Source organism: Arvicola amphibius, unplaced genomic scaffold (assembly GCF_903992535.2).
Source record: "Arvicola amphibius unplaced genomic scaffold, mArvAmp1.2, whole genome shotgun sequence".
Classification (NCBI taxonomy): Eukaryota; Metazoa; Chordata; class Mammalia; order Rodentia; family Cricetidae; genus Arvicola; species Arvicola amphibius.
The window spans coordinates 155,690-168,143 of NW_024582314.1; the positions used below are offsets into that span (position 1 = coordinate 155,690).

General features: G+C 46.8%; 1 protein-coding gene across 1 annotated transcript; it reads left to right on the forward strand.

Annotated features, from left to right (window-relative positions):
• The first annotated feature begins 601 nt into the window (after positions 1–601).
• LOC119805800 lies at positions 602–7,504 on the forward strand. Its single transcript, XM_038317608.1, is given in 4 exon segments — positions 602–901; positions 967–1,930; positions 1,933–3,290; positions 3,293–7,504. Coding segments are annotated over 4 exon segments (6,834 nt in total).
• The last annotated feature ends 4,950 nt before the right edge of the window (positions 7,505–12,454 follow it).

The window sequence follows — 12,454 nt, forward strand, 5'->3', positions numbered from 1 at the left end:
GAGTTGGATCGGTGTGATCAGTTGGCGAGACCTGCTGATTCACCCACAGACGCCTGTGAAATTAATAAAATAACCTCATGCTAATTGCATCTGTTGGTTTCGGGTTATTGAGTTAAGGGGGAGATCGCCACCCTTGAAAACGAGGGTCTTTTCATCTTGGAGGTCCCACCGAGATTCAGCGAGTCGACCCCCTGCCCAATAACCCGGTAAGCCAAACGGGAGGTAAGCCGGCCGGCCGTTGTGTGTTTTGTTGCGTGTTCCATTGTGTGGCCAGTTTGTGTCCGTTTGAAGTCGTTTGTACGTATAAACGCTCCGTAGGCTAGGTGAAGGAGGGAGCTGACGGGTTCCGTACTCCTCACTAGCCACCCTGGCAGACGTGCCAAGGATTTCGGGGACCCGACTTTTCGGGGTCCAATTTGTTCCTGAGGGTGAACAGGCCACTCTCTTGGAGGACGGAACAAGACCCGTTTCCGTTCCTCCGTCTGAATTTTTGTTTTCGGCTTTAAGCCAATCCCGAACCGCGTGGCTCTTGGCCTGCTGTCTGTTTGTTCTTGTTGTCTGTTTTGTCTGGGTTCTGTTATACTTTGAAAAAGACCTTAACATGGGACAATCTCTAACCACTCCCTTAAGTCTGACTCTAGGTCACTGGCGCGATGTTCGAGCACGCGCGGACGAGAAAGGAGTTGACATCAAGAAAAAGACATGGCAGCTCCTTTGCACTTCTGAGTGGCCCACTTACCATCCTTCATGGCCAAAGGATGGTTCTTTTAACACTGATGCTATTTTACAGATAAAACAACGGGTGTTCTCCATCGGACCCCAGGGACACCCCGACCAGATTCCATACGTCACCGTTTGGGAATCCCTGGCCAGAGACCCGCCGGTTTGGGTTTCTCCTTTTGTCCCTCCCCAACCTTCGGCTCCTGCTCATCCCTTACTCCCCACCCCTGGCCCCGCGGAACCAAGAGGAAGAGCACCCCGGATACGAGGCGGAGGAACCTGAGGAAGAAGGACCAGACAGCACCACTTCCGCCGGGGCCACCAGAAAAGACCCCTCGCCTCGCCGCCTTCGCGGCAGACGAGAACACCAGGAGACAGTCTCCCAAGCCTTCCCTCTTCGACAGGGGGGGAAATGGCCAATACCAATATTGGCCATTTTCAGCCTCTGATTTATATAACTGGAAAAACCATAACCCGCCTTTCTCCAAGGACCCGGTTGCCCTTACGGCCTTGATTGAGTCTATTCTGATTACCCATCAGCCCACCTGGGACGATTGCCAGCAGCTCTTGCAGGCACTCCTGACCTCGGAGGAGAAGCAACGAGTCTTTCTAGAGGCTCGCAAGAATGTCCCGGGACCAGATGGGGCCCCTACCCTACTCCCCAATGAAGTAGACGCCGCTTTCCCCTTGGATAGACCCAACTGGAACTATGACACAGCAGCAGGTAGGGAGCGTATCCGTCTCTACCGTCAGCTTCTCATAGCGGGCCTTCGAGGCGCTGGACGCCGACCGACTAATTTGGCTCAGGTGAGAGCAGTTACTCAAGGGGCAGAGGAAACTCCAGCAGCCTTCTTAGAGCGCCTTATGGAGGCATATCGCATGTACACCCCCTACGATCCCATGAGTCCGGATCAAAGGGGAAATGTCTCGATGGCCTTCATTTGGCAATCGGCCCCTGATATCAGAAACAAGTTACAGAGGCTAGATGACTTACGAGACCGCACTCTGCAGGACTTGTTAAAAGAAGCAGAGAGGATCTTTAATAAGAGAGAAACTCCAGAAGAACGGGAGGACAGGATTAGAAAGGAAAGAGAGGAGAGGGAAGATAAGCGGGATAGGCGGCGTACTAGGGAGTTAACTAAGATCTTGGTCACCGTAGTTAACCAAAATAAGCAAGAAGCAGGGAGGCCAGATAGGATGGGAGACAGAAGGAGGCTGAAGATAAAGACCAATGCGCCTATTGCAAAGAAAAAGGACATTGGGTCAAAGATTGCCCTAAGAGGCCCAAAAATCCAAAGAAACAGCCAACTCAGTTGCTGGCCCTAGATGAAGATTAGGCCAGTCAGGGCCAGGAGCCCCCCCCCGAGCCCCGGATAACTCTACAAGTTGGGGGGCAGCCGGTCACTTTCCTAGTAGATACAGGAGCCCAACACTCAGTCCTGACCAAACCGACAGGGCCACTGAGTAATCGAACAACTTGGGTCCAAGGAGCAACTGGAGGGAAGCAATATCGTTGGACCACTGATAGGAAGGTGCTCCTGGCTACGGGTAAGGTAACCCATTCATTCCTTCATGTACCGGACTGTCCCTACCCCCTATTGGGGAGAGACTTGCTTACTAAGATGAGAGCACAGATTCATTTCGAAAAAGGAGGGGCCAAAATAGCTGGCCCAAAAGGGGAACCTCTCCACATATTAACCCTACAATTGGAAGATGAATATAAATTATTTGAAAAACCTGCTCCTGAAAATATAGAAGCCCATTGGATCGAAAGGTATCCCCAGGCATGGGCTGAAACAGGAGGCATGGGATTGGCAACTCAACAACCGCCACTAGTAATAACCTTAAAGGCCACTGCTACCCCAGTCTCTATTAAACAATACCCCATGTCTCAAGAAGCATATCAGGGGATTAAACCACACATCAAAAGACTCTTAGACCAGGGGATATTAACCCCCTGCCGATCTCCATGGAATACTCCCCTGCTCCCCGTGAAAAAGCCTGGTACCGGGGATTATCGGCCAGTGCAAGACCTCAGGGAAGTTAATAAACGGGTGGAAGACATACATCCAACAGTCCCTAATCCTTACAATCTGCTAAGTACCCTGCCTCCAACCCATTCTTGGTATACCATTTTGGATTTAAAAGATGCATTCTTTTGTCTGAGACTGAGCCCACAGAGCCAATCCTTGTTTGCCTTTGAATGGAGGGATCCAGAGGAAGGGATTTCAGGACAATTAACATGGACCAGGCTACCACAGGGCTTCAAGAACAGCCCAACCTTGTTCGATGAGGCCCTCCATCAGGACCTGGCAGCCTTTCGGAAGCACCACCCGGATCTGATCCTACTCCAATACGTGGATGACCTGCTCCTGGCAGCTACAACCAAAGAGGGCTGCACACAAGGTACTGGGGACCTCTTACAGACTTTGGGAGAATTAGGCTATCGAGCCTCGGCCAAAAAGGCCCAGATTTGCAGAACTAAGGTAACTTATTTGGGTTATCAGTTGGAAAATGGTCAAAGATGGCTCACAGAAGCCAGGAAAGAGACTATTGCCCACATTCCCGCCCCCCCCCCCCCCCCCCGAAGAATGCTAGGCAACTTCGAGAGTTTTTGGGCACTGTGGGTTTCAGTCGACTTTGGATTCCAGGGTTCGCAGAAATTGCGGCCCCACTGTACCCCTTGACCAAGAATGATGCCCCTTTTGTATGGACTGGGGACCACCAACAAGCATTTGAGACCATTAAGAGATCCCTGCTGTCTGCCCCAGCCCTAGGGCTACCGGACATTACAAAACCCTTTGAATTATTCATAGATGAGAAGCAGGGATTTGCTAAAGGGGTCCTCACACAAAAATTAGGACCCTGGAGGAGGCCCATAGCCTACCTCTCTAAGAAATTGGACCCGGTGGCATCTGGATGGCCCCCATGCTTAAGAATGATTGCTGCCGTAGCCGTGCTCATAAAGGATGCTGGAAAGCTGACAATGGGACAGCCCCTCATCATCTTGGCTCCCCATGCAGTTGAATCACTCATTCGCCAGCCACCAAACCGTTGGCTATCCAACTCTCGAATGACTCATTACCAGTCCCTCCTGCTAGATACAGACAGGGTGCAATTTGGCCCAGCAGTCACCCTGAACCCCGCCACACTGTTGCCTGCTCCTGAAGGGGAAACCCCACATAACTGCCAACAAATCCTTGCGGAAACACACGGAACCAGACCTGACCTGACAGATCAACCCCTAAAAAGGGCTGACTTGACTTGGTATACCGATGGAAGCAGTTATCTACTTAATGGAGAAAGAAAATCTGGAGCAGCAGTTGTGGACGGGAAACAGGTAATTTGGGCCAGCGCCCTACCACCTGGAACTTCGGCTCAAGGAGCAGAACTCATCGCGCTCACACAAGCCCTACAGCTGGCAGAAGGTAAGACACTCAATGTCTATACTGACAGTCGTTACGCTTTTGCCACCGCCCATGTTCATGGAGAAATATACCGCAGGCAGGGTCTTTTAACTTCAGAGGGAAAAGACATTAAAAACAAGGCTGAAATTTTGGCCCTGCTCAAAGCCCTGTTCCTCCCTAAGAAATTGAGCATCATACATTGTCCAGGGCACCAGAAAGGAGAGACTGAAATAGCCAAGGGGAACCGCATGGCTGATGAAACAGCTAAACAGGCGGCTCTGGGCCCCCAACTCTTATTAGCAACCTTATTAACAGATCAGGAGAATCCAAAGAAAGACCTGGACTTCCTTGATTACACAGAGAAAGATTTAGACATTGTTCAAAGATTGGGGGCAGATTATGACCATGAAAGGCAACGATGGATATTTCAAGGAAAGACTGTAATGCCTATGCATGTAGCAAAAGAACTTGTTTCCTACTTGCATAAATTGACTCACCTGAGTCCTAAGAAGATGAATAGGCTGCTTGGTAGACAGGAGATGGGCAGCTATATACCTAAGAAAGAAACTTTGATACAGCAAATCACCAGTACCTGTAAAGCCTGTGCCCAGATAAACGCTGGCAAAACGAACAGACCACCTGGACTCAGACTCAGGGGACACCGCCCAGGAGTCCACTGGGAGATAGACTTTACTGAAGTTAAACCCGGCATGTATGGTTACCGGTATTTATTAGTTTTTGTAGACACCTTTTCAGGATGGGTCGAGGCTTTCCCTACAAGGAAGGAAACAGCACAGACAGTTGTCAAGAAACTTTTTGAAGAAATTTTTCCCCGGTACGGACTACCTAAGGTAATCGGGACTGACAATGGGCCTGCCTTCGTCTCCCAGGTAAGTCAGTTGGTGGCCAAGTTACTGGGGATCGATTGGAAATTACATTGTGCTTATAGACCCCAGAGTTCAGGCCAGGTAGAAAGAATGAATAGAACAATTAAGGAGGCTTTGGCAAAATTAACGCTTGAAGCTGGCGCTAGGGACTGGGTTCAGCTCCTGCCCCTAGCATTATACCGGGCCAGGAATACCCCAGGACCACATGGATTAACCCCTTTTGAGATCCTGTATGGAGGCCCTCCTCCAGCCATAACTTTCTTTGATTCTGATATCACTGACGATGCCACCTCCCCCACCTTACAGGCCCACTTGCAGGCCCTGCAGTTGGTGCAGCAAGAAATCTGGAAGCCCCTGGCAGCTGCCTACCAGGACTCAGATCGGGTTCCTGTCACCCCTCACCCCTTCAAGATAGGTGACAGCGTTTGGGTCCGGAGACATCAGACAAAAACTTTGGAACCACGGTGGAAAGGTCCATACACTGTACTCCTCACAACCCCAACTGCTCTGAAGGTGGACGGAATTGCTGCCTGGATCCACGCATCGCACGTCAAAGCAGCCCAGCCGGAGCACCTCATCGACAGTCCGGATCCAGGATCACCATGGATCCAAAACCCACTAAAGACTTGTCAGGGCTTAATATTGATCACAACCCTGGCCCTCCTTGCCCTAGATGCCAGGGTCTCGGGGAGCCCTCACATACCAAAAAAACTTACTTGGCAAGTGTTCTCCCAGTCAGGGGACATGGTCTGGTCTGTCACTGGCCTTCACCCTCCTGGGGCCTGGTGGCCTAGTCTTAGCCCTGATTTTTGCCAGCTGGCTGCGGCGCTTGAGACATGGGACATAGCTGCTTTTAAATATGATCAGCTAACACTTAATATGGAACCAACCTCAGGAGGCGATGGGGTAGAAGGCTGTTCCAATCTTATTAGGCGATGTCTTCTTGCTCCACTTGATTTTTATGTCTGCCCCCGGGATGGGAGAGATCAGGCTACTGCCCACCGATGTGGAGGCCCTAGGGAATATTTTTGTGCTGCCTGGGGATGTGAAACCACAGGTGATGCGTATTGGAACCCATCCTCCTCCTGGGATAAGATTATAGTCCGCCATGGATGGAAAAAGCCCCCCCTTGGAAAAATACTAAAAACAGGGGACTGCAGGCATGGAACAGGTGAATGGTCCTGCACCTCGGGATACTGTTTACCCCTTAACATTTCTTTTACTCCCAAAGGAAAGCAGGATTATCAAAGCTGGATAAAGGGACATACGTGGGGCCTACGATGGTATATGGGAGGAGAGAATAGAGGATTAATCTTTAAGGTACACCTAAAAATAGATCAAAATCATGCCCCTGTCAGACCTAACTCCATCCCACCCGAGAAAAAGGGACTCCTCCGGATTGGACCCAGGCAGCAGCTATCAAAACTACCCAAGCCTCCCCGAAGTCAGGTGCAGCTTGATACGGCTTGGCAGCTGCAGGCTGGGGCTATAGCATTACACTCGATGGGTATAAATCCAGCTTCTGGGATGTGGTGGTCCCTGATCTCTCTTTCTTGCCTGCTGACACTGGCAAATGCCCACGATGAGGAATATCATCCTATTATCCCAAGAAAAAAACCTAAGACCCCCCGAGCTGCAACAATGCCCCCTGCTGTCTTTATAATTAATACAGAAGGGACCACCTCGCCTCCTAATACTGGGGAGAGATTGTACGATCTGATAGAGGGAGCATACTCGGCCATTAACTCCACTCAGCCGGAGTTAACACAAGCCTGCTGGCTCTGCCTGGCCCCTAGTCCCCCTTATTATGAAGGAATAGCCATAACTGGAAATATAACTTATGCTAATAGCATCCCAGAGGTCTGCAAGCATCAGAACATACACAAGTTAACCCTCCCTCAAATAGAAGGACAAGGAACATGCTTAGGAACTGTTCCCCAAGCCTATCAGCCTTTTTGTAACCACACACTGACACTCCCCAAAGGAAACTATTACCTGCTCCCCCCTCCAGGGACATGGTGGGCTTGTAATTCGGGCCTAACTCCGTGTGTGTCAACCCAGGTCTTTGACCAAATTGCAGACTATTGTATACTGGCACAGATACTGCCCCACGTTATCTATCATGCCCCGGAGACTGTTATGGACTTTTATGAAGGCAGTTCCCGCTCCAAAAGGGAACCCATTACGTTGACCTTGGCTATGCTGCTGGGGATAGGAGGGGTTGCTGCAGGAATAGGAACAGGGGCTGCTGCACTGGTACAAGGCAACAAGCTGGCCTACCTTCAGGACATCGTTAGTGCAGATTTGCAGGCCCTTGAAAACTCCATCTCCCTGTTAGAAAACTCTCTTACTTCCCTGTCTGAAGTGGTTCTACAAAACAGGAGGGGACTAGATCTGCTATTCCTTAAAGAAGGGGGCTTATGTGCGGCTCTCAAGGAAGAATGTTGTTTCTATGCAGATCATTCTGGTCATCCAGGATTCCATGGCTAAGCTTAGGGAGCGTCTCAAACAGAGACGCAGAGAGTATGAGACACAACAGGGCTGGTTTGAAGGATGGTTTTATAGATCTCCTTGGTTGACCACTTTGATCTCCACAATTATGGGACCTCTTATAATTTTGCTTTTGATTCTGACCTTTGGACCTTGTATCCTTAATAGGCTAGTTCAGTTCATGAAAGACAGATTATCTGTAATACAGACTATGGTTCTGGCCCAACAGTACCGGATGCTTAATCAAGCAGATTCCGAGACTAACCCAAGCAGGGAGCAAGAACAATGGGTTTAAGAATTTATTCCTTATCAAAAAAAAAAAAAAAAGGGAGAAATGAAGAGTCCAAGAAATAAACAAATATGGATTCCAAAAATGAGGAATATATATATAGTTGCAAGTCTGGAAGAATGAGAACAGACCATCAGCAGCTTTCCCAGCAGATCAAGGATTATTCAATCAAAGGGAGCTGTTTTCTCAAATGTTTGGGAAGCTTAGGTCATTTTACGACTGGCTGTTTCATTTACAAGACCAGAACACCCCCCCTATAAATTTAGAATGGTGTCCTGGCCAGTCCTGATAAACGACAGAGGTGAACTGAGCTAACCTTTAGGAGACAGAGATAAGGTGACCTTTGGGTCAGATACTGTCTCTGTTATGGACAACTGGCACCACAGCAGGGTATTTTATGGGATACATCTGGTCAAGAGATTAGCTGACCGGACTAAGATCTTAGACCTCCTTATCACAGCTGTCAAATTGATGAAGTATACCTTGTGAGAAAACCTGGGAACAGACGAATGGAACTGTCCCCAAGATGACCCAAGCCCCTACCAATAGAATTACTGTTACTAAGCCCCCCTCCCCATGTAACCTGTAAACCTATAAAAGCTGAATAAAGAGTTGGATCGGTGTGATCAGTTGGCGAGACCTGCTGATTCACCCACAGACGCCTGTGAAATTAATAAAATAACCTCATGCTAATTGCATCTGTTGGTTTCGGGTTATTGAGTTAAGGGGGAGATCGCCACCCTTGAAAACGAGGGTCTTTTCAGTCTGAGTGCTAAGGACCTATCTACCCATCCCGTGATAATGCAGCCATTGCTGTGGCTGCCAGAGCTAGAGCTGCTGGATGTTCCATTAGTCACTCAGTTGCTTCTGCTTGCACAATGGATACCCTCTCAGGGCAGGTTGCAAATGCCTTGGCCATTCAAATTGAGCTAAATTTACATATGAATATTGCAGCTAATTTTGCTATTGGTTGTGGTTAAAGTCCACTGCTAGGTTAAAGGCTTATTGCTGTTTTTCATGGACCCTGGAGTATACAATTTCTAATTGGCTCTTGAGATTATTCTAGTTTACTATACCAGGGTTTCTTTCACCAGTGCTGAGACCTTACTTAAAGGAATCCAATTTGGGCAGACTTATTAAGCAGGCACAGTCTCCTAAGGAATGCTTATATGCGCTGGAGCATCATCTTCATGGTTGCCAGATCCAAAGGCAAGCTCAGGTCTATGTTGCCACATGGCAAGTCCTCTTAGCAGTTGCCCCAGAGAATCTTTCAGCACAAATCTGGCTGAACTCGGTGATGGGTGACTAGTGAGCCTATGGCGGGAAAGGTTTTTGGGGGGCTACCCCAACCTAAGACAGGAAATGTGTTTGACCTGGATGCTTTCCCATGACGGGTAAGGGGTATTGCCTGACGTTCAATGCCACCCAAGACAGGCCTAGTCATAATTTATATAAAAGGGGTACCTGTAGGGCCAGGGTCTGCCCTTGTCCCTGGGGCTCATCTTGAGGACAGTTTCTGGTCAGATGACTAAGAGTTCTGTTTGTTCCTGTGCTCCCTCTGCCCCTCCTGGTGATTAGCTATAGGGCATTGTTGACTCTATTGTTAGATATGGTAATTTCCCACCTGCCTGGGTGGAATTCCTTGGGCAGCAGTGGGGTATATAAGGATTTCTCCAAGGCTAAATAAACAGCATTAGGCTGATCTCCTTCAAATGACCCAGGTCTCTTTGTGTGTTTTTTAAATCTCCAGGCCCTTGCTTGACTCGCATAGGGTACAGTGGCACGCAAACTGTACCGAGGGGGTAACACAGAATTGGGTGTTACAATCCAGCTCACATAATTTAATTTAGGCATTCTTTTGTCTTGTTAATATTTTCTTGGTATGTTTTGGTTTCTGATTTTATGCTTTTATGTATTTGTGAGTGAGAGAGAAAGATAGAAAGAGAATATTTATTTTGGTATTTGGTTATTAGGGACGTGGGGGATCTAGGATCACTTGGGAAACAGATAGAGTATAATTAGAATGCATTGTTTAAAAACTATTTTTACCAATGAAAAATTAAATAAAACACTAAATCCTTTCTCCAGAATTGTATATTGATTCATAATCAATAAATAAAGACATGGTGTACAAATCATGTTTATTTATGTTTCTGTCATGCACACAAACAAGCTGGTTAGAGAGTTCCCAACAAATTATTGCCAGTTGCCTACTGCACTGTTAATTCCATCTCTTATCAATTCTGTCTTGCTGCAATGATAATAACCAGGTAGTAATCTATAGAGTTTCCTAAATGTTTCACTGCTCAGATGCTTTCTTAGAACATTTGGAGCATCATCACAGGATAATGCTCCCTTCCAGACTTACTCAAACATAGACACAGTCAGAAAGGTTTTTGTTACTTAAAGCAAAAATTATATTTTAGTTTCCATCTGCTTATTTATCATTGTACTACATGAAATCATCAATATGTGTTTTATGGTTCATATCTATGCTGTAATTCTGATGTTATTTCCAGTTCCAATCTCTAAGATTTAGATTATTCCTTTATTTGGTTCATTTTTGTTTTCTCTAAGCAGAGCTGCCCCTCATTATCCATTCTTGGAAACACAGGCCTATTTCAGTACAAATTTCAAAGTAGTTTCAGCTTCTAAAAATCATTAAGGTTCTTAAATGAATCAATATTTTACACATTTATATCAATGTTCTTCCTCTTCCATATAATTCATGTGCAACTCTCTTTACTCTGTCTATAAAACCATGCAAAATGAGTTATTTACCATAAATATAAATGAAATGAATCATCTTTATTCTAGAGCAAAAGTCCAAAAGTCCAAGATATTTAACAAGAAGGACTTTTTTTGCCATTATTAGAAGACAGGGAGGCACAATGATTATAGCATAAAAATGGTTTGAAAATCCCTTTGGCATAGGCTATCATTGGTGTTTTTGATCTTAGCCATTCTGACAGCTCAAAGTTGTTTTGATTTGCATTTCCCTGATCGCTAAGGGGTTTGAACTTGACCATAAGTGTCTTTTGGCCATTTGAACTTCTTCTGTTCAAAATTCTCTGTTCAGATCAGTACCCCGTTTTTTAATTGGGTTAATTAGAATTTTAATGTCTAGTTTCTTGAGTTCTTTATATATTTTGGAGATCAGTCCTTTGTCTGATGCAGGGATGGTGAAGAACTTCTCCCTTTCAGTATGATGCCTTTTTGTCTTAATGACAGTGTCCTTTGCTTTATAGAAGCTTCTCAGTTTCAGGAGGTCCCATTTATTCAATGTTGCTCTTATTGTCTATCCTATTTGAGATATATGTAGGAAGTGTTATCCTATGCCCATGTGTTGTAGGGAACACTCATCCATTGCTGGTGGGAATGCAAACTTGTAAAACCACTTTGGAAATCAGTGTGGTGGTTTCTCAGGAAACTGGAAGTCAACCTACCTCAGGACCCAGCAATTCCACTCTTGGGAATCTACCCAAGAGATGCCCAATCATACTACAAAAGCATTTGTTCAACTATGTTCTTAGCAGCATTATTTGTAATGGCCAGAACCTGGAAACAACCTAGATGCCCCTCAATGAAAGAATGGATAAAGAAAGTGTTGCCCATCTACACATTAGAGTACTACGCAGCAGTAAAAATCAATGACATCTTGAATTTTACATGCAAATGGATGGAAATAGAAAACACTATCCTGAATGAGATAACCCAGACTCAAAAAGATGAATATAGTATGTACTTAATCATTAGTGGACTCTAGCCATAAACAAAGGACATTAAGCCTATAGTTCACAAGCTTAGAGAAGCCAAATAAGAAGGTGAACCGAAAGAAAAACATATATAGATCCTCCTGGAAATTGGAAGCAGACAAGATTGTCAGGCAAAAGTTGGGAGCATGGGGGTGGGAGTAGGAGTGGGGGTGGGATTGGGGGAAGGGGAGAAGGAAAGAGGGAAGGGAAAAGGGAAAGACTGGGGAGAGCTTGGGGTAATGGGAGGGCTGAGATGGAGGAAGGGCACATATAGAAGCAGGGAAGAAAATATCTACATTAAGAGAGCCATTTTAGGGTTGACGAGAGACCTGGCTCTAGAGGGGATCCCAGGTATCCACGGGGATATCCCAGCTAAGTCCTTGGGTAGCAGAGGAGAGGGTGCCTGAACTGCCCCACTATCATACTGATGATTATTTGGAATATCACCATATAATCTTCATCTGGCAACAGATGGAGATAGAGACAGAGACACTCATCAGAGCAAAGGACTGAGCTCCCAAGGTCCAATTGAAGGGCGTCAGGAGGGAGAAGGTGAGCAAGGAAGTCAGGACCATGAGGGGTTGGTCTACCCACTGAGAACTGTATTAATGGGAGCTCACCAAATCTAGCTAGACTGGGACTGAATGAACATGTGATCAAACTCGAATCTCTGATTGTGACTGACAATGGGGGCTGACTGAGAAGTCATTGATAAAGGCACTGGGACTTGTTTTTACTGCATGGAGTGGCTTTTTGGGACCCTAGTCTATTTGGATGCACAGCTTCCTAGGCCTGGATATAGGTCAGAGGGCCTGGGACTTCCCACAGGGCAGGGTTCCCTGCCCTCTCTCAAGCAGGAAGGGGGAGGGAGGAGGATGAATGGGGAAGAGGGAAGGGATTGGGAGG